The 27,410-nt window shown below is 37.0% G+C and overlaps 7 protein-coding genes across 31 annotated transcripts; 3 read left to right on the top strand and 4 right to left on the bottom strand.

Annotated features, from left to right (window-relative positions):
- Positions 1-5,088: 5,088 nt before the first annotated feature.
- Positions 5,089-6,480, top strand: LOC104735777 (DNA ligase 6-like). Its single transcript, XM_010455626.3, has 2 exons — positions 5,089-5,279; positions 5,558-6,480. The coding sequence occupies exon 2, from the start codon at positions 5,561-5,563 to the stop codon at positions 6,092-6,094; it is 534 nt and encodes a 177-aa protein (XP_010453928.1). The 5' UTR covers positions 5,089-5,279; positions 5,558-5,560; the 3' UTR covers positions 6,095-6,480.
- Positions 6,481-6,569: 89 nt separating this feature from the next.
- LOC104735775 (uncharacterized) lies at positions 6,570-9,822 on the bottom strand. 6 transcript variants are annotated; one of them, XR_015578320.1, is made up of 13 exons: positions 9,683-9,818; positions 9,456-9,580; positions 9,198-9,341; positions 8,986-9,116; positions 8,583-8,807; positions 8,345-8,505; positions 8,125-8,225; positions 7,751-7,909; positions 7,579-7,634; positions 7,438-7,495; positions 7,212-7,330; positions 6,973-7,083; positions 6,570-6,878 (listed from the first exon to the last, which is right to left on the bottom strand). XR_015578320.1 is itself a non-coding variant. In XM_010455624.3 (13 exons), exons 1-13 carry the CDS (start codon positions 9,690-9,692, stop codon positions 6,802-6,804), a joined length of 1,482 nt encoding a protein of 493 aa, XP_010453926.2. In that variant the 5' UTR covers positions 9,693-9,822; the 3' UTR covers positions 6,570-6,801. The 6 variants fall into 6 exon arrangements, 4 of the variants coding, with proteins under 4 accessions (XP_010453926.2, XP_087338000.1, XP_087338002.1 ...); XR_015578319.1 differs by having other exon boundaries at positions 8,125-8,221; positions 8,341-8,505; XM_010455624.3 differs by having other exon boundaries at positions 7,212-7,335; positions 9,683-9,822.
- On the bottom strand, positions 9,807-12,053 carry LOC104735774 (2-hydroxyacyl-CoA lyase). Its single transcript, XM_010455623.3, has 2 exons — positions 10,344-12,053; positions 9,807-10,261 (listed from the first exon to the last, which is right to left on the bottom strand). Exons 1-2 carry the CDS (start codon positions 11,814-11,816, stop codon positions 9,947-9,949), a joined length of 1,788 nt encoding a protein of 595 aa, XP_010453925.2. The 5' UTR covers positions 11,817-12,053; the 3' UTR covers positions 9,807-9,946.
- Positions 12,054-12,603: 550 nt separating this feature from the next.
- LOC104735778 (uncharacterized) lies at positions 12,604-14,008 on the top strand. Its single transcript, XM_010455627.3, has 3 exons — positions 12,604-13,226; positions 13,314-13,399; positions 13,528-14,008. Exons 1-3 carry the CDS (start codon positions 12,740-12,742, stop codon positions 13,822-13,824), a joined length of 870 nt encoding a protein of 289 aa, XP_010453929.1. The 5' UTR covers positions 12,604-12,739; the 3' UTR covers positions 13,825-14,008.
- On the bottom strand, positions 13,931-15,956 carry LOC104735779 (ADP/ATP translocase ER-ANT1). Of its 4 annotated transcripts, none has more exons than XM_010455630.3 (4): positions 15,827-15,956; positions 14,978-15,266; positions 14,524-14,895; positions 13,931-14,440 (listed from the first exon to the last, which is right to left on the bottom strand). In XM_010455630.3, exons 2-4 carry the CDS (start codon positions 15,239-15,241, stop codon positions 14,159-14,161), a joined length of 918 nt encoding a protein of 305 aa, XP_010453932.1. In that variant the 5' UTR covers positions 15,242-15,266; positions 15,827-15,956; the 3' UTR covers positions 13,931-14,158. The 4 variants fall into 4 exon arrangements, with proteins under 4 accessions (XP_010453932.1, XP_087336385.1, XP_010453931.1 ...); XM_087480259.1 differs by having other exon boundaries at positions 15,813-15,950; XM_010455629.3 differs by lacking the exon at positions 15,827-15,956 and adding an exon at positions 15,494-15,702 and having other exon boundaries at positions 14,978-15,411.
- LOC104735781 (gamma-tubulin complex component 2) lies at positions 15,591-22,046 on the top strand. 16 transcript variants are annotated; one of them, XM_019235005.2, is made up of 23 exons: positions 15,821-15,958; positions 16,221-16,343; positions 16,478-16,536; positions 16,642-16,690; positions 16,930-17,064; positions 17,482-17,613; positions 18,055-18,138; positions 18,218-18,316; positions 18,409-18,500; positions 18,659-18,694; positions 18,770-18,842; positions 18,925-19,077; positions 19,164-19,283; positions 19,363-19,416; positions 19,533-19,616; positions 19,732-19,806; positions 19,892-20,002; positions 20,233-20,358; positions 20,468-20,575; positions 20,995-21,057; positions 21,133-21,207; positions 21,357-21,496; positions 21,654-22,046. In XM_019235005.2, exons 2-23 carry the CDS (start codon positions 16,260-16,262, stop codon positions 21,775-21,777), a joined length of 2,076 nt encoding a protein of 691 aa, XP_019090550.1. In that variant the 5' UTR covers positions 15,821-15,958; positions 16,221-16,259; the 3' UTR covers positions 21,778-22,046. The 16 variants fall into 16 exon arrangements, with proteins under 16 accessions (XP_087336378.1, XP_087336379.1, XP_087336376.1 ...); XM_087480249.1 differs by having other exon boundaries at positions 16,645-16,690; XM_087480247.1 differs by having other exon boundaries at positions 16,227-16,343.
- Positions 22,018-27,155, bottom strand: LOC104735780 (cellulose synthase A catalytic subunit 7 [UDP-forming]). 2 transcript variants are annotated; one of them, XM_010455632.3, is made up of 12 exons: positions 26,901-27,155; positions 26,266-26,461; positions 25,880-26,158; positions 25,330-25,444; positions 24,971-25,237; positions 24,542-24,887; positions 24,192-24,455; positions 23,902-24,114; positions 23,609-23,822; positions 23,311-23,501; positions 22,866-23,219; positions 22,018-22,785 (listed from the first exon to the last, which is right to left on the bottom strand). In XM_010455632.3, exons 1-12 carry the CDS (start codon positions 26,973-26,975, stop codon positions 22,204-22,206), a joined length of 3,096 nt encoding a protein of 1,031 aa, XP_010453934.1. In that variant the 5' UTR covers positions 26,976-27,155; the 3' UTR covers positions 22,018-22,203. The 2 variants fall into 2 exon arrangements, with proteins under 2 accessions (XP_010453934.1, XP_010453933.1); XM_010455631.3 differs by having other exon boundaries at positions 23,311-23,507.
- Positions 27,156-27,410: the final 255 nt, after the last annotated feature.

The following is a 27,410-nucleotide window of genomic DNA, read 5'->3' on the forward strand; positions in this document are numbered from 1 at the left end:
TTTAAAAGATTTTGTAGGATTTTAATATTTTAGAATTTTGAAAGACTTTAATGAGCTTTTATAGATTTGATTATTTTTAGAGTTTTTATATAAAAAAAAAAAGAAAGAAGATGAAGGCTCCTACTGGTAACCAGTAGAAGAACAAAAAGAAAAGGAATAAAAAGAACAATGCGGAATGGAAAAAACAGTTTTTGAGGAATGAAAGGAAAATCTGTAGAGAATGAACAAAATAGTAAATGGTAACCAAACAATAAAAATATTTTTAAAATATATTAAATATTAAATAAATTTAATTTCAATTGTAATACTAATATTATTCTAATTTATATATAATAAATTTTTCAAATAGAGCCTTAAGATTAGTTTAGCATAAAATTCCTATCAAAAATATTTTTTTTGTCAATACATAGTGAAAATATGAAAGTTTTTATATTACAAAATTGAAATTTTATTAATAAACATATTTTTTATTTATTTTAAAATAAAAAACGAATTTGAATATTTGTTCTTTTTTTTGTTCCATTTGTTCTTCATCAATTTTGGGGAGGAACATTTTTGTTCTATTGTTCCTTATTTTTTGAAGAATGTAAATGAATGTAGGGGAAAAAATATTACTTTCAAATGGTAAAAAAATTGTGGAATGGAGAGGAATGTGATATTCCTCCTCATTCTTTTCCTAAATTTTGGTCACTAATTGAAGCCGAAATGTGATTTTGTGAGATTTTATTATAAACTTTGGATGATTTTAGAATATTTCAAAAAAAACAAAAAAAATTGACTCCAATATTTTCGACGACACATTCAACGAAAATTGTGCTTTTTCATCAGTTTTGATGCAGAGCACAAATGGAGTAGCAAAATAACCCAGAAAATAATGAAATTTGGTGGAAATATCAAAAACAGTCATACTAAGGCACAAGAAAAAGCAGATGATGATTTCGATTTACATTTTAAAAGTTACATCCACTTTCCCAGAACATATCTAAAATCATGCAACCTGCAAGTAGCCAACTTTGAGCCCAATTTCCCATCAAACGACAAGGAATCAGTAGACAATATATATATCATTGGAAATATATTTCTTTAACATATTTAGAACATCTTTCAGAGCTTGATTCCAAGGCCTGTATCCAAATAAAACGAAGAAGACAAAATCAACCTTGAGACAAATAACTATCTTCTTCTCACCTGAATTATTCTTCTCATCATTCATTGATTCTCTGCAACTACCAGTAACATCTCTAGAACCATATTCTACATGCTACATCTTTGATGCATCTTTCTTTCCCATGTCAAGAACCATTGTTGGAGGTATGATCAAGAACCTTTTATATGAAACTCTTGTGATGAAACTTTTTGTTCTTTGCTATTGATTTCAACAGTCTTTTCCCCTTAGTTTATTGTGTGTCTCAAAACAAAAATATCCAAGCCAAGGCACATACATCAACACAACTACAAAAACACAAGAGTTCCTACCAAAAAAAAGTGAGCCTTTATAAATTGCAGAACATATAAGTTCAATACCCTCCTCTAAAATACAAAAAACACAAGAAGTCAGTGTTCAAGCTAGCTACATAAACAAACTCTCAAAAGGGAAGGGATAAGAGAGTAATATCATTGACCCCATGGTGTATGAATATTATGTGGACAATGATGGACGGATGTGATGCATAACACCATATGTCAGTTTGGGTTCCATCGATTGCAACAGTCCTTCACAAACAAATGTGTGAGAGCAAGAGGGAATACGCACCCAAAACGACGAACGCAGCCAGCTTACCAAACAGAGATGGTGGTGGTTTGATTCAGGAACGAAGCTTCAGGACTGTTGCAATTGATCCTTCTCTCCCAGTGTTGATTTCCCAGAAAAATATATTCTGATTGAAGGTTTGTAGAAATCGATCATCTCTTCCCCGACAGTTTTTTTGTGTTTCGAAATCCTTCAAAATTCTACCTCAAAGGGTATGATTTTGAGAGTGGTATTTATCAACTAAAAAACAAAAGTAAGTCTCCTAAAATCATTCAAAGTATCATTCATAAAAAAATTGTGATATTTTGAATAACCGAAGATTTACGGTTGGTTTTATAAATTGTTGATTGAATCACAAGAGATTCTGAATTATTTTAAAGGAATTTACATAAATCTTAGTTGAATAACATTGGATTTCATAAGATTTTTAAAAATCTTAATTGAATAACAAAAGATTTTAAGAATCCTCTACAATCCTTTAAAATATAAGTTCAATACCCCTCTAAAACTATAACTAAGCGCCTAAGAAGAATGTCACCAAACCAATCAAATTTGTAACTTTTTGTCATCATTGACCTTTCAAAATTCAGTCTTTTATTTTTTTAGACAAAAATAAATAATGATACTAATCTGTTTACGTTATGTTAACTTCATCTAAATGAAATATCAGTTTCGACGTTATAAAACAAAATTTAGGGTGTGAATGGTTGCAGAGGTTAGGGCAGATAAATTCATCAGCGGATTAGACTATTTTTTATTTACCATTCATCAAATACAATTTGTAGCGGTGTGGTTGAAAGATAATAGAAAGAAAATTGCTATGAATTAACTGCATACCGTTTTTGTGTACAAATAAAATTGGTACGCAACAATTTGTTATCCACTCTATTTTTGGGGCGGTCTAAACTGCTGACGGATTTGTCCGTCCTGATTGATGTTATCATTCATATCTTTAATAAATCAAGACTTACCAAAATTATCTTCAGATTGAAGTTTTATCTATAAAGTTTCCACATATATCAATCATCAAATATGTGGTATACCGTATACACGACAAGTGGAAAATGAGATGAAACGACTTTTCTGCGGTCGCGTATGCAAAATTTCGAGTTGTATTTCGACGAAGAGGGGGGAGAAGTCACGACTCAGCAGATGTTAAATAAATATAAAGCATTAAACAACAAACATTTTATAAGAGAACGAATATTAAACAGTTCATTTAATAATGCAATTAAGAATGGATAAGAGAGTGACACACCTCATTACACTTATATATACACATGAGAGAGACTTATAGGTAAGTCATTTCTTGCTCTCAAAAAAAAACAAGAAGAATAGGAAGAGACAGGTGAGAGAATATTTTGAGATGGGGGAAGTTTAGGAGGAGAAGATATAGAGAAGTTTGTGCTTGATTATATCAAGTCATCTCTTGTCACATGTTCCGATCATACGGATAAGTCTTCAACAGCTCTTATCAAGTCTTCAGGTTTTATCTCTTTTCACCCAAATACATTTTTCACTTGTTTTTCATATTGATGAAAATTTAATTACTCAAATTTTTTAAAAATATGAACAGGAGATTCTTGGAGGAAAAAGAGAAGAGGAGAAAAATCTTGAAGAGAAGATAAGAGTAGTTTATGGAGAGAAAAATATTATCATACAGTGTTTATGTATGTTAATAAACAAATAAACATGATTTGATTTGTAGCATAATACACGAATCTGGGACTTAAGTCATCAAATTATAGTAGTCATTTTCACGTCGAGAGATGTGTAATCTAGTCTCTAACGACCACTTGTGTTTATGTTGTCAATTAGTATATATAGTACAAGGTATGTACAAGAATGTGAGTGAGTTTATTTTCCTAATATTTGTAGTTAATTAAAAAAATCAAGAATGCTAACCTTCTCTTTGTTGAACAATTATATATTTGGAGAGAACTTATGTTCTTAATGAGATATCTATTATTATAATAAAATTTCAGTATTTTTGTGTGTAAAATAAATAAATGATCTAGAAGTTTAGGATGATTGTCTATTTATAAATTCTAAATAGATAATTGGCATCCATGACCTAGAAATGGGTCATAGTAGACCAATAATTAACTCTTTTTTTTTTGTTTATCTCATAGATCAAATAGCTTCAAATCTTTTTTTGTTTTGTTTAATAAATGATATCTAATTTAACTTGGAAACAATGGTGGCTTATTACAAAAACACAGTTAAGATTTACATCTCTAAGCATTTTAAAAATTTGAAATCTTTAATACCCTAACTATATAGTTAAATCATAAAATACTATTAAAACATGAAATAACATGCTATTTCTTATAAATATATTCATATAATGTTATGAAAATTAGTAGAATAACATACATTGTTTAGGCTCAAGGTTCACATTGTTAGGTGCTTAACTCTAATGTCAGTATATTCACCCATTAAAAAAAAATTACCTACATTGTAACTTTGGTAGTTATTTTTTTTAAAAATGCTTCGAAAGCATTGCATACAGTAAGATTTAAAAAAAAAAAAGGTAATAATCCGGTAAACCCTACAAATCTATTTACCCCACCCGATTGAATACCCATGGTAACAATTTATCCGCAAATTAATCTGTTTAGTTAGATGACTAATTCAATTATCTTAATTACCCTAATGATTCTATTATTTTTATACTATTTTTAATGGCATTCAATATGATTTTTACACTTTTTAAGTTTTATATTTATATTTCTCAATTAATATAGTAGGTTTTAATAAAATATCAAATGTATATTCAAAAATAGACATATACTACAGTTTTTTCTCTGAAATCAACTAATAGATTTCAAATAAGAGTTTAGATCAGCATAACACACGGTAAACATTGAAATACAATTTGTTGCCTAAAACCGAAGGAAGCATAAGAGGTAAATTGAAGGAGTAGAAGTGTAGATAGCCTACTAAGTACTAACCTATGGTTTTACAATTAACATTATAAAAATTAAAATATAAACCGTTTATGATTGAGAAACAAACAAACACGATTAGATTCGTAACATAATAACATAATATACGAATCTGTGACTTAGGAAATCTAATTATAGTAGTCATTTTCACGTAGAGAGATGTGTAGTCTAGTCTTTTACAACGTATTTATCGTGTAGAGAGATGTGTAGTCTAGACCGTTAATATTTTTTTTTTTTTTGTGTTATAGTATTAACTAATTAAGTGAGCTAAAAATAATAATTAAATAAATGCGTTATCATTTAATTTAATCTAATAATATTAATATTAATTAATTCAATAATCACGTAATTTTAATTTTTCCTTAAAACCCGAAAAATGATAAATAACGTGCCCATTGGTCTCCTTGACACGACGCCGTCGCCGCTCGTCTCTGATATTGGGACTCCTTTCGTAATCGGAGGCTCAAAGCCTTCCCGATCATCTCCAACGTCGAACGCAGTGCAGTGGGTGCCCAGAAGGAAGATTCTCGCCGGAGATTTCAATTGTATCACCATTCATTTTTTCCATTGCAAGGCCAAAGGTTCGAATTTTTTAATCTATTTTTTACTAAGGCGCTGGTATAATCCGGAAGAACATCGGTGAAGATTTAGGGTTTTAGGGATGATCATGTTTAGTCCTCGATGAATCAGTATACGTCAAAGAGAAAGATTGGTCATTTATATGAGTCAGAATCTTGCTTAGGATGGTTTTGATGACATCAGGAACAGTTTAGAGAATCATTAGCCTGTGGAGGAGTTAAAGAGGTCAGAGATTTTAGGAAAAGTGAAGCCAAAGTGAAACGTTGTGTTGTTTTTGAAGGTAATGGGTGATGAGAATCTGTTTGACAAGCCTCTGGATGAGAAGGTTTCGTTGGATGTGACTTGTGGTAAGGAGGAGGAGATTGTGGAAGAGCTAAAGATTTGTTTACCCAAATGGGTTACTCAAGAACAGGTAACAGATATGATTAGAGGGACATGGAGGAACATAGTCGAGATAGTTGATGATTTTTATGAGCACGAGACTAAATTCTATGAGCAAGTCTCTTCTGCTGTTATATCTTTCACTTCTGGAGATGGGGTCAGTTCGTGTAACCACGAAGCATTTGTTTCGAAACTGGAGTTTATCCATTGTGAAAACGAGCGGAGTGAAAGTTGTCAGCCATCGCAGTTTCACAAGCTTAAGAGTATGAGTAGTTCTCAGAAGAGCTGCATATCTCCTGTGAAAAGGAACAGGAAGGTAAAAGGTAAACCTAAGAAGAAAGGAAAAGCTTCTTCTAAGGTAGAATCTTTAGGACCAAAGCAAGCTTCTATAACTAAATTCTTCAACAAAGTTCCTTCAGATGAAACCAAGGCTTAAGTTGAGAGGCTAAAGAAGCGGTTTGTCTGGATATTTTGAAGTAATATGGTCAGCTGTTTCAGCAAAATATGATAGAGGGATGAACTGTTGCTTGATGTCAACGGACAATGCCTCATTGATACTGCAGCGAAGCGCGAATGTTGGAAGATTAGGATTCACTTGCTCAATTTCAGAAAGGCAAGCTAACTATGAATCTTCGAATTACAACTGTCTCATCTTCACAGCAACTTAGATCTTGCGCCAGCTTTTTTGCAATGTAAGAAGCTCAATGTTTTTGTCTACGTTGGTCTCATTTAGAGTTTAATCAGTAGAAGCAGACATTGTCATTTATCAGTTATTGACTCGGTGTTAATTCTAAAGAGCGTTGCGTTTTTGTTTGAACGTTATCTGGTTTCTACTTCTCATTTTCAAATCTTATTCTCTGGTAAGGAGCGTCTGTTGCTTCACTATATCCAGTGTTTGATTGAACAGCTTGTACCAAAACTCATTTAGCATTGAAGATGGAAGAGAGAACAAAACAGAACAGAACAGAAGAATTTTGTCTTCTTTACAATTTTAAAAAACCTGATTCTATGATTACTGTTACAAGGCAAAAAAAAAAGGATCTTTCGATCCTCAAGATCGTGGTTCTGCGACCTTCTGTTGAATATGAATAACAAGCAACAGCTTCCATTGTCTTAGAACCTTCTTGCTAAACAGTGAACATCTTACATCACGTTAAATATTGCTTCGTGCGATCCAAGCCATGCCCCATATATAATGCTATCTTTTTGGTCTTTTTTCCCTGAAAATCCAACATTAAAAGTTTCTGTTTACACTAAAGATAAAACGGACAATTTAGAAGTCACGAAGCAAGAGAAAGATCAGCGTGTAAGTACTTTCATCTGTAGACCAACACACAACTGAAGGGACAGAGTCCGAGCATTTGTTTTCAGACAAAAGTTGACCAGATTTGATACTCCAAATGCGAGTATAGCAGTCCTCTCCTCCTAAATCAAACACCCAAAGACAAGTAAACTTAGATCATCTCATGATTATCAAACTCTTGATGTTTTATACAGAATCAAGATCCAACACAGCAGTTATGTTTTCAGAACAAGGGGTTCATTTTTATTACCTGATAAAATAAATTTTTCTGTCGGGTCGATGCCAAATTCAATGCGAGTATGAGAATTTACATGTCCTTCATATGTCTGTACAGCGACCCCTCTCTTAACCAAGCGTTGATCGTATAATCTGATCTAAGAAAAGAGAAAAGTTTGGCTCTCTAGATAAACACTGAAATGCTCTTGAAAATCTCTTAGTAAGCATATGCAGAAGCTATAGCTAGTAGCAATACTCACTGTTCCATCCATGGAGCTTGCCATTAAGTACTGATCAGAAGTTTTGAGTGTCTTCAGGCTGGAGAAGGAAGGAGCGAATTATAGTCACAAAAACGAAGTAGTAAAGAGGATTTTCATATATGGTTTCAGTAGTTTACGAACCACGTAAGAGATGACGGCATATAGATTACATGAGACGGATTTATGTTTCCTTGGAGCTGCATAAATAACAATTATAGTATAGTATCACCAGAATGTTGCAAGGAAAGCTCAAGAGAAGAAGATGAAAAGTTGGGACCATAACAAAGTCGTTATATGATCTTAGCAACAATACCTCAAACCATTGTTTATTTTTAGTAGTTTGACCGGTTTTACTTGATGACTGATATCGTATCTGGTGTCTGGTGAGCCTTGGTAACGGTCTTCCTGGTCTCTCACGTAGATCAACTGACACAATGGCTCCATTTCTGAGTCCGCACTGAACAATGTTTCCCTGGGAAAAAAAGAAGTAGAAGTGTCCATCAGTAAAAATTGAAGACATGATGACTTTAACTTGTCAGAAGGGAGGGTCAGACAGTAACTTGACCCTCGAGTTATTATTCAATTAAGAGAGACAACTGAATGAACAGATACCAACTAAGAGTTGGAAACAGTATTGAGCCGCTAGAAAATGATGCATCTTGGAGCTTAGAATTAAGAGAACTTTACCGATTGATGAAATTGTAGCGCAAGAACATCGCTTTTACTTCGGAGAAAGTATGAACCTGCTCCTGTTTCCAAATCAACCGAAGCGGCTCCTAAGTCGGTACCTGTCATATATCAAAACGTTTTAATAATTTCTATATGGTTCCTGAAATTACTGAACCAGGTCCATTTACAGCAAAATTCTGGGGGACAACAAAATAGCACCGTAAGAAAGAGAAGGTACCAATAGCTGCATGACTCCCACTTATATTGCAATCAGCTGTCCAAATGGTACACTCAGAGGAAACATTCCCTTGGAGGCTTCGCGGAGTTAGTGTGTTCATTTCATCAGCAACATTTAATATAAAAATCGACCCACGACCAGTTGATCCTAGTGTAGTTATCCTGATTTCTCGTGTCAAGATTTCACAAATGGGGAGATGAAGACGAAAACTAAAAGATAAGACACATTTTAAGGATACAATGCTCGGTTTACGGGGTTGGAGTTTTCAGATGCATCATCATATCTTCCAATCAACTGTATAGAAGATATAGTAGATAAGGCCAGATATGGTTGTGCAGGTCTCCATACAAACCAAGGTGCTTCCCTTTCTTCTGCATTGTTTTCATTGAGGGGAAGAACAGAAACTGGATCACAGTCGATTCCACCATCGAATACTTGTTTAGCTTTGGAAACTCTCAATATGCTGCAAGAACAAACTTCCAAAGCATATAGGTTGGCATGAAAAATAATTTAAACAGCTCAACTATTTCTTCAATAAATCGAAATACATAAAGTTCCATCATGAAAAAGATAAATAACATCATGGTACAGTCTTGAACATTGATAAAACCGCTAATTTCAAGAAACTGAGTAAGACATACCTCAAACAACCACTAGAACTGCCTGCTACTAGGATGTTCTTTCTGGTCAAGCCCACAGATGTTTGTACATCAACCTGAAACTGTTTCAAAGCAGCATCGCCTGTGTGTTTTGTGGATTCGTATCTCCATACCTAAGTCACAAGAAAAGTTTCATTCCTGTCTTGTGTAACATTGATAAGAAAGAGAATTGTTAAGTCATAGGTGGTACATACCACAGGATAAGAGGCTTGTGTCTTTTGAATCTCCTCCTTGAAGTTAGACATCTTCTTATTGACAGGAACAACATTGCCATTTAACTCTCGGGAATAAACTAGCTTCAATGCCTTTAGTTTAGTTCTCTTCTGATAATTAGTTTCCTGATGACAATTTTCACATAGAGTTACTAAAACAGAGCTAAAGAAGTTGGGGAACTATCATTGATTCTACAAAGACTTGACCTTTACACAAATTCGAAGATTAAAGTAACCGACCTGTTCAGGCTTTGGGTCAGGTTTTTGTTGCGTTTTTGAAGAAGAAGAAGCTTTTGCACCAGGGATAGGGCCTTTAATGGGGAAGTATCTGTTCTTCTCCTCGTCGTAATAAAACCCAGGAAGTTCTGAAATCAAATTTATCAAAAAAAAATCCAAAATTCCCACATAAATCTCATGTACGCAATCGAATATAGACAAATTTTTGAGGAAGAAGAAGATTCAAAGACCTGGTTTCATGTTGTCTTTTGTCTCGGAGTCGACTCTGTTCTTGTGTTGTTCTTCTCAGACTCCATTAAATAGCTTTTTTAGGTTTTGTTACCACGAAGGAAGGAAGCCTGAGGCTTAAAGGAATTGAACCAGAAACGTGTATTTTTATTTACTTTTGGTTTAAATTGGATCGGTTATGATCCGGTTTACAATAGTGAAAAACTGAAAACTATAAAACACACAACAAACTTCCAACATTATTTAAAACTTATCCACAAAGCTTTTTAGTTCTTGTGCTGTAATCTCCCACTCTCAGCACCAGCAAAAGGATCGATGATGACATTAACCACCGCAGGTTTTCTTGCGGCAAACGATTCCGAGAGAGCAGATTTAAGCTCATCGGGTGTTTCCACAATATAACCTTTGCCTCCAAAGGCTTCAATAAGCTTGTGGTAGCCTGCATTAGGAACAAAAGATGTAGGTGCTGGATCTTCTTTATGAGGACCAGAGATTTCTTCTGGACTCCTTCGGTCACCACCATAGACTCCACCATTGTTGAATACTATAATCACCACTGGAAGATTGTATCTAACCAATGTCTGCAATAGACAGTGAAAAGATTCAGACAAAAAGACAGTTTCCCACATTTACGCTAATATAATGTAAAATGGTTTTTACTACCTCAACTTCCATAGCGCTGAATCCGAAACCAGAGTCTCCTTCAACGGCAACAACAAGGCGATCAGGAGAAGCAACAGCAGCAGCAATACAATAACCTAAACCAACACCCATTGTACCCCAAGTTCCTGCATCAAGCCTTGTCCTTGGCTCTTTCTGAACCAAAACCGATCTCCCTACATCCATCGTATTAGCTCCTTCTGATACCACAACAGGACTCGGTCCTTCCACAGCCAAAATGGCGTCTCTGATTATCCTCATAGGGGTCAAGAAATTGAAAGGAACCACATCTTTAGCAAGCTGCATCTCCATTTTCTCACTGTTATCTTTGGCCTTCTTCGAAATCGATTCCACCCATGGATTCGACTTACCGATACAAAAAGGATCGTCTTTTATCTCTCTGTTCAACAATCCAACCACAGTCTTGGCATCTCCAACAATGCCCAAGTGAGGTTTCCTAAGCTCAATCTCTTCCTCAGAGACATCAACCAATATAAATTTCACATCTTTATCCCATTTAGGAGACTCACCGAAATGGAGAAGCCAGTTAAGCCTAGCTCCAACCACCAAAGCGACGTCGCATTTCCCAATAGCGAGCGACCTAGCCGCCGTAGCCGAGAGCTCGTGTGTGTCCGGTAACAAACCTTTACCCATCGGAGTTGGTAAAAAGGGTATTCCAGTAATCTCAACAAGCTTCTTCAGCTCATCCTCTGCTTTCGAATACGCAGCTCCTTTACCAAACACAATCAATGGCCTCTCAGCTTTCCTCAGCAACGAGACCGCAGATTCAATCTCCGATCTCAGAGTTCCCCGAACCGGCTCTTGCTTCGAAGACTTCTCAACCTCATCCACCAATCTATCAGCTTCGGATTCCGATATCTTCTGACGCAACACGTCAGTCGGAAGATCCAGATAACACCCAGCGGGTCGACCCGAAAGAGCTCGATCCAAAACCCTAGAAACACAATTGGGGATTTCGCGAACATCTTTGGCTCTCTCGGACAATTTCGAGAAAGCTTTCACAGCTTCGATCTGATCAAGCTCCTGGAAATCTCCACGACCAACGTCTCTCTGATCGCAAGAACCAGAGATCATCACCATCGGCCACGTGTTAACCCAAGCGTTGGAAAGACCCGCGAGACCGTGAACGCAACCCGGACCCGAAACCGTGAGAAGGATCCCGGGTTTGCCCGTTAGGTAACCGTAAGCGGAAGCGGCGTACCCGGCTGATTGCTCGTTGTGGAAGGCGATGAAACGTATGCCTAGAGCCATGGCTCGGCTAGCTAGAGACGTCACGGGGATCCCTACGACGCCGAACATGTGGGTTACGCCGAGATGTGATAGTGACTTCGCCACGAGGACGTTGCCGTCGATCGTAGGTGCTGCTGAATCATCCGCCATTTCTTCTTCTTTACTTTTTGAGTTTTGAGTTTTTGTTTGTTCTACTTGCAGCAGTTTCTTATATAAGCAAAGCATTCGAGTTGTGTTTTACTCTGATCTACATGTAAATTATGTAACAACTGATCTGTGTTTTGCATAACTAGGGGCTAGTTCGATTCATTAGCCTATTATTAATTATTCTTCATTTTTTGAAGTATACTTTATATAGTTTTTTTGGTCATTAGCGAGTGCTCCTCACCTAATCTTTTTCACTAATTTTGGATTTGAATGTGAGAAACTGAGAATGATGAAAATTATGAGTTCAGTTTGGTTAGGTACAAGTGAGTTTAGTGACCTTTGTGTTTGGTCTGGTTCATATTTTAATTAAAACAGTATTTTAGTGACAATTTTAATTAAAATTGTCACCTTCCTCGTTGGACTAATTCTTTTTTGAGGTTTTGCCACCGAAGAAAAACGAATCGAAATTGGATTTGTGCTTGCTTGCAACACACAAGATGGTGGAGGGCAGATGGCTTTTGACCACGACAAAAAAAAAACTTGAGCCACCTCAATATTTCCTTATGATCAGAAGAAACATAACATATAGTTATTCTACAGAGCAAAATCAAAAAGCAATGTTTAAAACGATAGTGAATTCCACAGCCGATTGAGAGAGACCTAACAATTTTTCATAATTTCTCTAATCCACATATGGGTCAACTTTTGGATATTCTTAGAGATTATTGTTTTTTTTTTGTGTGTTTTAACTTTTAAGTTTAAATATTAACGGTTAATATCAAATAGAACTGGACTCGATTAATTTAGTTCAGAAAAAATAAGAGCTTTGACAAAAAATAACATAAAAACAGCAACGTGTGGAACCATTAACAATCAAACATCTTTAATGGTACGCACGTTCTCTTTCAAATTTGTCCTCACGTATACATTAGCTAGCTCTCCAGACATTCAAGAATCAATGCTAAGGTTTGTTCTTCCGAGTTGCAGTTTGTAACAGAAACATGGCGAGATCGCTCAAGAAATCAGCCAAGTTGAGTCTAAGAAGAGTTCGGATCAATTCACCTTCGATTAGGTTCAAACCTGACTCTAGTTCCATAGAGAGAGACCAAAGAATCGAGTTTCTACCCGAAAATGGTGATGATGCCGGATCCGTAGAAGAAGAAACCAAAGAAGAGAACAATGAAAGTGAAGAGGATGAAGAGAAAGAAGAAGAAGAAAGAGTCAAAGTTATAGTAGAAGACGACGAAGAAGAAGAAAAAGAACAAGATGATGGCAAGAGCTTTCACAATGGAGGCGTAGAAGGAAAAAATGAGGCGGTGGCAGCGGTTGAAGCCGTTGAGGAGGAGGAGGGAGAAGGCGGAAACAGAGTAATGGTTGTGGTTGATAAAGCCCTTGCTGCCACCGGAGCTTTGGAATGGGCTATTACGCATACTTTACAGCCACAAGACACTCTTTTCCTGTTATACTTTGCAAAACCGTTTAGAAAAAGTTATTCTCTTTCCCTCCTCTTTTTTCATTTCCTTCTTTAAAGGTTTGTTTGGTTTGGTTAATAAGTTTTTTCGGGTTGGCTTTTAGGCAAAAGAAAGAACCGAAAACGCGAGGTGAAAACGGATGAATTGGTCCATACGCTGAAGAAACTGTGCCAAACAAAACGACCCGGGGTGAGTCACACTTGGTATTCCTTTGTTTGGTTACGTTTGTGTTTATACTTTTCATAACCACACTATTTACTGTTTTGATCAAATTAGTTTTCTAGCATTGGTGACGTGTGTTTTCTTCTTTATGTCAGATAGAAGTGGAGATAAGGAGGTTAGAGGGGAAAGACAAAGACAAAGGACAGAAGATAGTTGAAGAAGCAAAGAAACAACAAGTGAGCCTTTTAGTAGTTGGGCAAGAGAAGAAACCTCCGGTGTGGAGGCTATTGAAGAGATGGGCATGGAAGAGACGCCGTGGACACGGCGGTGTTCTCAAATATTGTCTCGAAAACGCATCTTGCATGACAATAGCTGTTAAACCCAAGAACCGCAAGCTCGGCGGTTACTTAATCACCACCAAACGCCATAAAAACTTCTGGCTTCTCGCTTAAGATCACCGCAAGTTTTCCTTTGTTTATTTGTATCATCAAAAAGCTTTTGTTAAGTTTTCACCTTTTTCATCTCTCATAAATGAAACAAACTTGCTCCAATACACAATTAGCAAAGAGGCTTTTCTTGGAATATTGATATAACAATGTAACTGCACAAAAATTATGAACAATTTTTTTCCCTATCTTCTGCTGCTTCAATCGGTTAATGATTCCGAGATTCTGTTAATTAACACAACACATTGGAATGTAAGTGAAGACTTCTTGGTGTTTACTAACCTTTTCTTCTTTAAGCTGAGTTTTCATTGTAATATCTTTTCGGGTTTGGTCAAAACTACTAAACCCAATGCTTATAAGCAATCCGGTGAAGCTGATCATATCCTGCAAGCACTCCTGCTCCTGCTACTCCAAGAAGCATGTTCGCAGTAACTCCTCTATATAGCGCATAGAACCCTTCAGATTTCACAATCTCTCTTAAGGCATGAATAGTGTTACGGTATTTTACAGGTTGTCCTGATGTAAGCATCATTCTCCTCCTAAGTGTGTCAAAAGGGTAAGCAATGACGCCTGCAGAGGTAGTAATGCTCCAACCCAATAGAAAGCTAGCCAAGAAGTTTCCCTGTCACAGAATCAAAGAACCATTTTTTAGCTATATTCTGTTATAGATTAAGCAATTATAACGTCATAGATAGAAAAATTTACCTCCAAGGAACCAACTAAAACAATGGGTTTGAAGGTATCGTACATCCCAAAATACATTCCTCGGTAAAGAGTGATTCCCAATATTGACACTCCAAATCCACGGTAAAGCCCTTTAATGCCATCGCTTGACAAAGTTTTTTGATACACATCGATCATCCCTTTAAACTGTCTCTTGCCATTAACTGAACATTCCTTTGCATCAGTGCCTAAACGAGTCCGCGCGTAATCAAGATGGTACAGAAACAAAGAAGTCGTTGCTCCAGCAGCGCTTCCTGAGGCTACATTCCCAGCAAACCACTTCAAGTAACCATCTTTCTCTTTGGAACATCCGAGAAGGCTCTTGAAGTAACCTTTAAATGCAAAGTTGGAAGCCTAAGAGCAATTAAATTTTAGTGACAATAAGAATCTAACACTCAATCTATTGATGAGAGCATTAGTGTACTTGGAAAAGTACCTGTGTAGGGAAATAACGAATGACATTGGCTTGATTGCCTCTCCAAAAGGACAAAACACCTTCTTCTCTGAAGATTCTGCCAAAGCAATTACCCAAACCAGTATAAGGTCTAATGAGATGGCCAGTCTTGATCATCTCACCTTGATTCTGCAGTAAAAGCTTGACCCTTTCGACTGGAGCAGCTGCAGATTTAGCAACAATGGCTGCAGCACCTCCCATCACAAAATCAGCAGAGAATCTCTCAGATTTACCAACCAAAGCCATCGTCTTCTTCTTCTTCTCCCCTCACCTAATTCAATTCAATACCAACGAATTCAACAAAAGTCCCTATAACCAATAAATTGTGATGATGGCCATAATAGACAAAACAGATTCTTCAGGGTTGTAGAAATTTCAAATCCAAAAGCTAACCACTTCTCCCCAAAAGGGTCAACCTTTAACAATACAAGGAGTTTAAGAATCAAAACAACGAATTCTAAAGGACAAAGAATTGATAAAATTGTTGAAGTGAAAAACCTGGAGATTGCTATATGATTTCCAGGTCCAGGGAGAAGAGAGAAGCTGAAGATATCTCTTTTAATGTTGTTTTGTATTTCTTTGTGTTTGTTTATTCGTTTTAAGAACTCAATAAAATAGAATAGAGATAATCATCCGTTTCTGTGTAATTCAAGGTGGTGGACGACAGATGAAGAGCAAAAGGATGGTTTTTTTTTCCTTTTTCTTTTATTTAAAAGAAAAAAGTTTTGTCCTTTTTTTTTTTTTTTGAATTTATTTTAGCATTTAAATTCAATTGACAAATTGAAAAAAAAAAAAACTGAAAGAGAGAAAAATATACAAAGTTGAATTTACCCGCCGAGGAGGGAGCGAATCGAGTCTTCTCACAACTCTGGTGTCACTGTCAACAATCGAAGACACCACCACTCACGGTGAAGTGAAGCTACTCCTCCCTTGAATCTTACTGCGTCGACGAGAGATCTATAGGTTTTGTTATACACTTCACGTCCTTCTTTCACATATAGAGGGTTTTGAAATCCGTTTTTGGGATTGGGTGGGTCTCGATCTCGAATTTGAAACGATGATCTGAAATTTTCTGGTTTATTCAAAACCGGACATTTTTACAACCCTGAAATTGATGGTTTACGAAAAACCGGAACTTGGTGGAATGATATCTGTGTGTGAATCTCCTTTTTTTATTTTTATTTTTTGCAATTCGCGTAAAAAAGCTTCTTTTTTTTTTTTTAAGTTGCAGAGAGACTTGCAGAGAGTGAAAGCGAGAGAAGCAATGGAATCAATGTCGCCAATCTCTTGCCCAACGACTCCTCGTTGGAACCAAGACAGGCCATTTCTCACTGGTCGCTTCCACCAGGTTCTCCCATCTTTATTACTTGTGCTTGATTTCGTTTTATTTCTTTCGTATTTTGATTTTTTGAAGAAAGAAAGAAAGATAGGTTTTTTTTTTGACACAATAGGTGGTGGGTGTTTTTTTTATTATTATCTCAGGAAACAAGGGCAAGCTCCAAGCTTGCTGATTCTAAGAGGTTTCCAGTAGACTCCTCTAGGTATTCTCGATTTCTACGTTTAAATTTCTAGTTTTAACCTCCCAATTCAATTGCTTTATTACTCTTCCGAGCACATTCCAAACAAAACTCTCCATTTGGTTTCAGCAGTTCCGGAGTAGATCAGGCAATTGGCTGCCATGAAACACCGCTTCAGGTTTGTGTTGTTTTACAAACCAAGTGATTTTTGCTTCCATTTATTCTGTAATCTTGAAACTTGTGGTGAGGTACTTGAAGCTTGGGTTTAAGGTGTGTGGTTTTAACAAATTGGCATAGACTAGGGCAATTGATCTGAGCCAAGTAATTGTGGAACTTTGCTAGCCTAGGTTGAGACTTGGTGTCATCTCTTCTGTTATGTCCATTTCAATAACTTTTATATCCCTTTTGGGCATGCAGGAACTTATTGTCATTGATGATCTCTTGTCTGCTTTGGTTGGAATTGAAGGGAGATATATATCGATTATAAGATTCCATGGGAAGGAGGATAGAATAGCTTTCCAAGTTGATCCATCCATGGATTTGGCACTACAGGCAAGTAGTACTCAACTCATTAAATTTTGCTTCTTATCCCAAACATATTGATCATGATGGTTTACAGTAATCAACCGAGTGATTTCTAAGTTCTAACCATGCATGATCTTCTATCTTTGGAGCTAAGTTTGTCAAATAGAATGAAAAAGTTAGTGCAAAATTGACAAAGTCGTTCACATTTTGAGACTGTTATTTGAAAGGTGTTTCCTCGTCTTGTATGTTTATGGAACTTGGTGCTGTTTTATTTGATTGGTGTTTTAATATGGCGTTTCATTGGTGTTCTGACTTCTTGAAGTGTTATTATTTTATTTGTAACTCTTTTGACAAGGATTTAGAGATGTTATAAAGAATTAATATTGTAACTCTTAGTTTTATTGGGTCTTCTGAATATATTGACCAATAGAAATTATTTTGCAGGAATTGGCAAAGAGAATATTCCCTTTATGTGAATATTATCTGCTGATTGACCAATTTGTGGAGTCAAGTTCACAGTTCAAGAACGGGCTAGTTAACCATGCATTCGCAGCTGCACTCAGGGCACTCCTCCTTGTATGTGATATAGGTTGCTAGCTTTGTGGTTATTATGATGCATTGTTTGTTGAGTTATTTTCGTTCCCTTATGTTTCATTTTAGACTTTGTGAGCTGAATATGGATTCCTTAAACTAGTAGCCAACTTTGGGGATCTTCTCAGTTAACTAAATATCTGAGTGTGTGTTATGCGTATGTATAAATATCTAAGATGACGCATATAGCTCATACTGTCATCTTTGTGTTAAATTCTTGCTGTCTCTGTAATCTCTCTCTTATTATTGCCCCTTTGAATAAAATGATAGTCTGATTCTTTTCATTCTGTTTCACATGTGGGGTTTCGTGTCTAGTCCATGTCTTGTATTGATTGGACTGAGGATATCATTTCTTGTTAGCTCTGAGGTTATTTAACAACATTCTTTTCTATTGCTGAAAGTATTAACAATCCTGTCTTTTATCAGGATTATCAAGCCATGGTGGCACAATTGGAACATCAATTTCGACTTGGAAGACTATCTATCCAAGGATTATGGTTTTACTGTCAGGTCTGTCTTTCTTCTAGACAATTCAACCAACAGGTTCCGTAAAAAAGTATGCTGACTGATTGTTTTTCGTATCTCTCAGCCCATGATGGGATCTATGCGCGCATTGGCTGCAGTAGTTCAGCAGGCCTCGACGAAGCATTTTGTGGGTTCTGGTGTTCTTAATCTCTTGCAGAGTCAGGTAGATTCTTGCTTTAGTCATAAAATCTTTTGGGTTTTTTGTACTCGAACTTTCTTATTATATGTCCTAATCTTGAAGACTGTAATGCCTAGGCTAAAGCGATGGCTGGTGATAATTCAGTAAGGTCATTGTTAGAGAAAATGACGGAGTGTGCAAGCAATGCATACCTGAGCATATTGGAAAGGTTGGTTACCTATGCCTCTTTTTTCTTGCTCGTAACTAGACTCATAGCCAAAAAAATGTTGTGCTATAATCTCTGCCTTTTCTCCTTTGTTATTGCATATGGAATGCTCAGTTAATCTAAGTCTAACCAGTGGCTATGTTTTTTCTTTTGTTTGGAAGGAGTAATTGGCGAGCATGTTTATTATCTTTTCTCTGGTAGATCTGTACATGGATATTTGCTAGAATACAATTTTAGATGTGTCAACTAACTTTAGTTAGTGTTTAATTAAGGTGGGTCTATGAAGGGATCATTGAAGATCCGTATGGGGAGTTTTTTATTGCCGAGAACAGGTCACTTAAAAAGGTACTTCAATTTTTGCTTAGCTCACCTGAACAAATTGTCAATTGCTTACAGTGTCATGATAATGTCAAATTTTTTCGTACAGGAGAGCCTCAGTCAGGACTCTACAGCTAAATATTGGAGCCAAAGATACAGCCTCAAGGATACCATTCCTGGCTTCCTTGCAAACATTGCTGCAACAATATTGACCACAGGGAAATATCTAAACGTTATGAGAGAATGTGGGCACAATGTTCAGGTATGATTGTGATGAATTTTCTGTCTTTTGATACAATTAACAGTGTTTGTGATATTGGACACAACATTGGCTGATTTTTGTAACAGGTTCCTATTTCAGAGAGATCTAAGTTAACAATATTTGGTTCAAATCATCATTATCTTGAATGCATAAAGGCTGCTCACGAATTCGCCAGTATAGAGCTTGTGAATCTCATCAAGGATAAGGTAATAAATTTTGTTATGACTACTACTTTGATGTCATTACTCGGAAATACACTTCTCTGACCATCAGTATATGATTCAGTATGACCTCATAGGAAGGCTTCGATCTATAAAGCACTATCTTCTTCTCGACCAGGTATGCTGGTTCTGTTCATCAGCCTTTTCTAGGCATAATTTATCAATTCGAAAAGTTTGTTGTTTAGTTGTTTTCTTCTGTCATTGATACTCTATCAACAATCTAATGAACTACAGGGTGATTTCTTGGTTCATTTTATGGACATTGCTCGAGAGGAGCTCAACAAAAAAGTGCATGAAGTATCTGTTGAAAAGTTGCAGGTGCTTTTTCCCCTTTAGAGCATGATCGAAGTATTAGACAAAGTTTCTTACCATCATTCAATCGATAGGGCTCAGTATTTTTTAGTTGGAATCTGAATGGATGTCCATTGTTTAGTCTTTGCTAGATCTTGCTCTACGTACCACAGCGGCTGCAGCAGATCCTTGCCACGAAGACTTGACTTGTTGTGTGGTGAGCAGTTAATTTTTCGTTTCCTGGATGTGATCAATTACAATGTTTGTACACGATATGGTCTCACTTTGCATTCATATCTTAGGATCGAGCTTCATTACTTACGACTTTGGGAATGCACAAGGACTCTGATAGCAATAATATAGAGGACCCAGTGAGCATCACTGGTCTAGAAACATTTTCCTTGAGCTATAAGGTCTGCTTCTTTCTTGCTTGTCTGCAACCTGATTGTATCTGGATTCTTACTATTTTGTTCGTCGTGATATATTTTAGTAATTCCGCAGCCTAAATACTATTAATAATTATTATATTTAACTACTAAATTGTTTATAGATTCATCATTCATACTTATATAAGTAACCGACAAATGCATATTCGATTGGCTACTCAATTGTTTTATATGTTGGTTGTGGCTTTGTGTTTCAGGTTCAGTGGCCACTATCTATTGTCATATCAAAGAAAGCACTGTCAAAGTACCAGTTGATTTTCCGCTTTCTTTTTCATTGCAAACATGTGGAACGCCAGCTTTGTGGTGCTTGGCAGATACATCAAGTATGAACTGATATAAAATTCCTAGCTTGTAGTTTATTTTACTTTGGGTTTCTTATAAAACCTTTTTAATCATGTTGCTTCTCTAATAAACTGCTGTGAAATTCTTCAGGGGATTCGGTCTATGAACTCTAAGGGTACAGCAATTCCTAGATCATCGCTTCTCTGCCGTAGTATGCTTAAATTCATCAGTAGCCTTCTACATTATCTTACATTCGAGGCAAGTCATGAAGTTTCTGTTTTTTCGTTTGCTTTAAACTATTATGATTGCTAGTTGAATGAAATATAGATTTTTTCTTTTTAAAGATTTTGATTATTTATCCGTAGCTCCTGTTTCCCATTGAGATTTTGTGGTATAAGTCTCTAGAAGATTGGCGTCTAGAATATTGAATCCAGATATCTCTGTAGTCCTAAAACTCATACTTACAAATGTAGGCACTTCTTGCAACTGCAACTGCAAGTTTCGAGTGAAATCGTTGGTTATAAAAATCAATTAACAGTTGAGAGAAATCTCACCAGAAGTATATGAAGACATAATTTTTTATGAGATGATCTCATCGTGTTTATTTTAGCAATTATTGACTTCCCAGTTCTGTCTAATGTTGCATTCGCTTGCTTTTATGTGGGATGTCTCTTCAGGTTCTTGAACCAAATTGGCATGTGATGCATGATAGACTGCAATCCACAAGGAGTGTAGATGAGGTAAGATAAGAGACTTGCTTTGTTTTTGTTTGCAGGAAAACATTCTTCATTGAACATTGTGCCACCATCTTACAGGTGATACAACATCATGACTTCTTTCTTGATAAATGTCTGAGAGGATGCTTGCTTCTTTTACCTGATGTCCTTAAGGTTTGCCCCTGTTCCATTAAATGTTATGTTTTCTCATAATTGATGTAATTATGTTCTTCTCTTTCGTGCAACGATAGCAGAAATTCTGAACGCGCTAGTAATAGTATGATGTTTATCAATATTTTACACTCGTGTTTACTGCATTGCAGAAAATGGAGAAGTTGAAATCAGTGTGCCTACAATATGCTGCAGCTACACAGTGGCTGATATCATCATCTATCGACATCAATAGCCAGTCTCATCCACAGAAGACAATGATAAGAGATACAACCGTCACAGAATCCATATTGTAAGTAGTGGCATTGTACTATTTTAAGACTAATTGCTTCACTTCTTGGCGAATCATTTAGTTCTGTTTTAACATCTCCATAAAATCAGTTGCTGTTACAATTTTTGAACTTCATTGTACGGTGTTGTTCTAACATGTCTGTAACGCGTTTTACCAGCAATTTCGAAAGGGAATTCAACTCGGAGTTGCAGAGCTTAGGACCAGTCTTGAGCAAAGGCTCCCAAGCAGAGCCATACTTGACTCATCTCTCCCAGTGGATCCTCGGTGTTTCAAAAGAATGAGAGTGAGACTTTTACTAAACAAACTCGGGCAATTCAATTATTTCTTAATGTTATCAAATGATATTCAGCTTGAAGTTGTTATGAGATATGTGAGGGGGTTTAGTCTTAATTGTGTTTTTTTTTTGAATTTCCACGATGGAAGAAAAAGTCCCAGGCTATCTCTCAGTTAAAGTTTGCTATCAAGATTTGTGTGGTTTGACTGCAACTTATTGGGAAAGTATATGTGAATCTCTTACTCTGTAACTCAAAAGCAATTTTGTTTGATTTTCCTTTTACATTGCATTAATCTCTCACAATAAATCCAGATCCATCTGTTTTGCTGGCTAATATACAATAAACAAAATCCAATTACGCAATCCAAAAAGAAGTGAAAACACTCTGGACAAAGTACAGAAAAGTTTCAGAAGAAATAGAAAATATTTTACTTCAACAGTTGATGCCACACTTGGAAGTATCAGGTCCTTTGGTCTTGAGCACAAAAGGATCAATTCTGACCCAAAGCAAAGAGAAGATAGATGCCAACAACACTGACCAAATGACCACAATGGTTGGTGTTCTGTTCTGTCTTCCCATCAGACCTTTGAGGAATGGGTAGAGATGAACGATGACCCAAAAGGAGAAGAAGAGTTTGCCAAATAGAGGCCCCCACGACTGATATCCATTGTTAATGGCATCTGAGATGCCTGCAACAACGCCGACAATGTTTATGATCAAGACAGTTGTTGGAGGGATAAGCAGTGTTGTCCATTTGAATGCGTAAAGTTCTCCAAAGTCATCATCATCTGTTGCCTTTGATGTGACTGTGAAGTTTGTGTCAATGCCTGCTAAGATTTTGAGGAGACCTTGGACGACAGCAAAGAGATGAGCTGAAATTCCTCCAATAACCCAGAATTGCTCGTTTCTCCACCATTCCTCAATGCTAACTCCGCTCCATCTCAATTCCAAGATTCCCGTTACAATGATCGACATGAACAGTGAGATGAAGAAGAGACTGGCAAATGTGCTTATCTGAAAGAAAATTCGGGAAAACAGATATTTAGCAAATTTAAATGCAGCTTTTTAAGCGCTTTATCTGATATTTTACGAACCGGTGGCATGATGAATTTGTCTGTAAGGAGACAGATGGCCGGAAGGATACAGTAGGCAAGGAGTGGTATAGATGTGAACGGATAGATTGTTGTGTTGGCATAAGCAAAACGCTCAAGCCACTTGAGGTTTCCTCCTTTGTAGCCATACCAGAGAGGACTGTGTCGGCTGAAAAATATCTCAACCGATCCGAGTGCCCAACGCAAAACCTGGTTTAACCTGTCGGATAGATTAATAGGAGCTGAACCTTTGAATGCAGGCCTCTTAGGCATGCAGTAAATAGACCTCCAGCCACGGCAATGCATCTTGAAACCCGTCAGAATATCCTCCGTGATAGAGCCATAGATCCAACCCAGCTGCGATTCGGAGATACACAAAAGTTTCTTACCCTGGCCAGCTTCTAAATCACAAATAAGAAGGTACTATCTCACGATTCAGTAATATTACCTCAGTTCCCCACTCAGTCTTGTCTTCATAACCGCAGCTTATGACATGGATTGCCTCCTTAAGGAGCACTGCAGGGCTTGATGATGGAGGAACGCCACCTTCGTCCATCAATGTTGAGGTTACAAAGATGGATGATTGCCCAAACTTCTTCTCAAAGTTCATTTCAGACATCAAATGCTCCTTATCACCTTCTGCTCCTGCCAAAAAGAAACTATTAGATCTGCGAAATTCCAACATACACTAAATCTACTTCAAGATAATTATGGATTGATGTTATAAGGTTGTTGGGATAATTTACCTCCCAGGGCTGCAACGTCACCATTCATGTCATTCTTGGAATGTTTTTTATTCTTCCTCCGGCGTCCAAAGCAAGGACAACAACCACAGCTCAACATCTTTGGACGTTTAGCACCCTTTGGCGGGTCATAACCATACAAAGCTTGTCGTTTGAAAACACAACCAGTACCAACGTAAACTGGACCCTGGATTCCATCTAGACCTTTCATATTGATCTGTAGGAAACAAGAGGGTAAGTATTAGGGTATATTTGTTCATAGACCACAAGTTGAAGAAATATTGGTTGTGTCTTACATCAAAGAAGACTGTGTTTCTGTTGGCGTAACGATCGTTCGTGTCAATACCGTCGAACCTTTGAGGGAACTGAACATAGCAGACCTTCTTTCCAATCTGAGGATCCATCAAAAAACACATTGCTTCCCTTACGGCCTTGCTGTTGTTCACATAGTGATCACAATCCAAGTTCAGCATGAAAGGAGCATTTGTGAGTACGCCAGCCACTCGAACCTGAAAGAAGTATCAGGTTAGGTCCAAGACACAGAGATTGGTTTCTCATTTGGTCCAAGGCAGATCAAGAAAATTACCAGGGCATTCATGGCGCCAGCTTTTTTGTGATGCTGAAAACCAGGACGCTTCTCACGGGACACGTACACAAGCCGAGGAAGCTCGTGGCCTTCGACATCAAATCCTCCGCTGTGGCCGAGAAAGACTTGGATCATACCGGGGTGGTCCTTGGTGTTGTTCCCTGGCCATGGTGTTCCATCTTGCATGATCCAACCTTCTAGAGGAACCTTTGAGGCTTTTGCCACGAGGGCGTTGATCCTGACCTTGAACTCCTCATATTCTCTCTGCCATATGTCAATTTCACTTATGAGTTTAGATTATAATGAAAAGCTGGTTGGTGGTATAACTATATCAGGTGATATACACTGACCTTCATGGCTCGACGTTCCTTAACAAACGTTGGGTGGACTTTGTCCTGCAGATAATCAATTTTCAACGTGAAGTACATCTCTGGTGCCCGTGGCTCTATGGAGAATTTCTTACAGAAGGGAACCCATTTTCTTGCAAACTCGGCAGTTTCTGAGAGTGATTCGAATGTGAGCATTGAAGCACCATCATCAGAGACATAGCAGGAGATTTTCTCAACTGGATAGTCCATGGCCAAGATTGACAGCACAGTGTTGGATGTGACTAGGGGAGGCTCCTTCAAAGGGTCCACCGTACTGACAAAGACATCTACAGGGGCAAGCATATTTGGTTCACCTTCTCTCTCGTACCTGTATAAGCAAAATAACTATTAATATCTGAACTCCAACGTCATAGATTTTAAGACTCCTACTTGAGAATATGTGGATTTTACCTGAGGGAAAGCCGGTCTAGATAGGTCTCACGCTCAATGGGGAACCACTTGGGGAACTGATCAAGAATCCAAGAGACAGCGAACCAGATTTCACAGATCACAGAGGTCAGCCATAACCCCAAAGCATCGTGCACTGGATTCAATAGCCTGTACCGTAAAAACACTGCTAGAATCACAAGCCTAGCAACGATTACCATCCGATATGGATTGATCTTGCTTGAGGCAATGGGCACTTTCCGCGAGAGTGGCTGCCGCGCCTCGTCGATCCTGCAGCCATTTATCAAAATCCAAAGTTTGTAAAGCAAGAATCTGAATTATATAAAAATGATGTCTTAGAAAAATGTTTGCGGCGGCATTACAGTCCCATCTCAGGATCATCATCTGGTTCTGGTCCTAGATTTCCTTGCTGGTGCTTCCAGTCATCCATTCTTTCCCGCCATCCTCCCTCCTTCTTGTCATCCCATCTCTCACTCCCTAACACATTGAAATTACACAGAGAAAAGTATTGTTAGAACCTATACATCAGTTGCTTTTCGCTTGTATCAATTGCAATTTATATGTGTGTGAAATTTGCTAAAAGAATCTGCCCTTTTCCGAAACAAACTCTGCTGATGAATTTCAAATAACAATATAAGAACCATCCATGTTTATAAAACTATGTCCCTATCTACTACCAAAACTGTTCAATATCAAGCCGGCGAGCCTCAGAGTTATGTTTTTATCATGCACATATTGAAATATGCGTGACCCTAATCAACACTGTGAGACGTCCTTAAATTTATATGCAAGTTAACAATTCGCATGATAACTTTTATATATACAAAAAAAAAAACATATCATGAAAGCTCAACTTAATGCTTGCTACAACAAGTTACAGTCTTACAGAGGACAATGAGCAGAGAGACTCACCAGCTTCAGATGATGGATATGGGTGGACACGCTTATGAAGCCCATGTTCTCCATTACCATACCCTCCTCCAAGTGGGAATTCTCCACTATGTCCACCGGCTATAACAGGTGGGAATCTCCCGTTCTCATCATCCTCAGGGCCTCTTCCATAGCTCATTTTCCCATAAAGCATAGCCTCAGCTGAATGCTTCTGCTTGTCTTGTTCATGTTCGATATTAAACTCGTACTCAATATCATCAATATCCTCTTCATCCTCATCTCCCTCCACTCTTGGGCTTCCTTCATAAACCAAAAACAGAACAAAAAAAAAAAAAAAAGAGTAAGCTTTTTTATTTTCATTGAGGCATTTCGTCGAACAAGATAAGAGCGGTGAATAATTAAAATACCTCTGAGACGCTTGTAGCGAGTCTTACACTGAGGACAGTTCTGAGTCCCTTCTCTTCTCTCGTACTCATAACAAGGCCTGCACGCTGGAAAACCACACTCATTGCAAGCCACGAACAGGTCTCCTTCTACTGTTAAACCAATCTGATCTCCGCATATCTCACAAAATTGCCCATCTAGATTCTTCAGAGGCTTTGGCTGTAAATTAAATTACCCAGAAAAAAAAAAAAAGGTTCAGCTCACTGCAAGACATTATTAAACCGTCTCTCTTTGGTTTTTATATACTTTTTTTCAATTACATAACCATAGGTAAACTAATTTAAGTGGTTAAATTAAGGGACTCTTAAATTAACATTAGCAACAACAACAAAAAGTTACTATGTTGTTAATAATGACAAAATATACACAGTGATTGAAAAATTGCTAACTTTTACGTGATCAACAACATAGTAGCTTTTTCTTTTTTTTTGTTGCTAATGTTAAAATTGAAAAATATAATTTTACTACAATTACTGAAACTAAAAAATCTTAACATACAGAATAGAAATTCGGAAAACAAAAAAAAATAACCATATGCAGTAAAATATTTTACTAGTGAATTGATAAAAACATTGGTAGAGTAATGAATGAGAAAAACCTCTTCATGGTTATGAATGACGACAAGTTCGTTACGATTATGAGAACCGGCAACAAGACCGGCGCTAGCTTCCATACTGACGACCGGAGATTAGCAGCGATCAACGTCGACAGTGAGAGCACAAATCAGAGATCATAGGATAGTATTCATCAATGTGTGAGAAGAAAGAAGTTTGGTTTTTATGAATGAAACCTTTGGATTTCTCTCTCTGTATGGTACATTAGTTTGTTGTAGAGTCTCCATTGCCTTCAAGCTAAGCTTTCGTTTATATATATATATATATATTTTTTTTTTTTTATAGAATAATTTTTTAATTTTGCTGGAAGTGCAACAAACTCACTGATCACATCCATCAGCTTGACATATATGTTGTTCTTTCACCGTCGCGGTTTCCTCAAGCTTCACCTTTTTTTAACTTGCCTGTCTTTTTCGTTTTACGTACTGTCCTAATCTCATTCCTTCTGTCTTTAAATTATACCAAATTATATATGTTTTAGATTCGTTTTTTAA

This window comes from Camelina sativa, chromosome 13, assembly GCF_030686135.1.
Source record: "Camelina sativa cultivar CO46 ecotype springtype chromosome 13, ASM3068613v1".
Classification (NCBI taxonomy): Eukaryota; Viridiplantae; Streptophyta; class Magnoliopsida; order Brassicales; family Brassicaceae; genus Camelina; species Camelina sativa.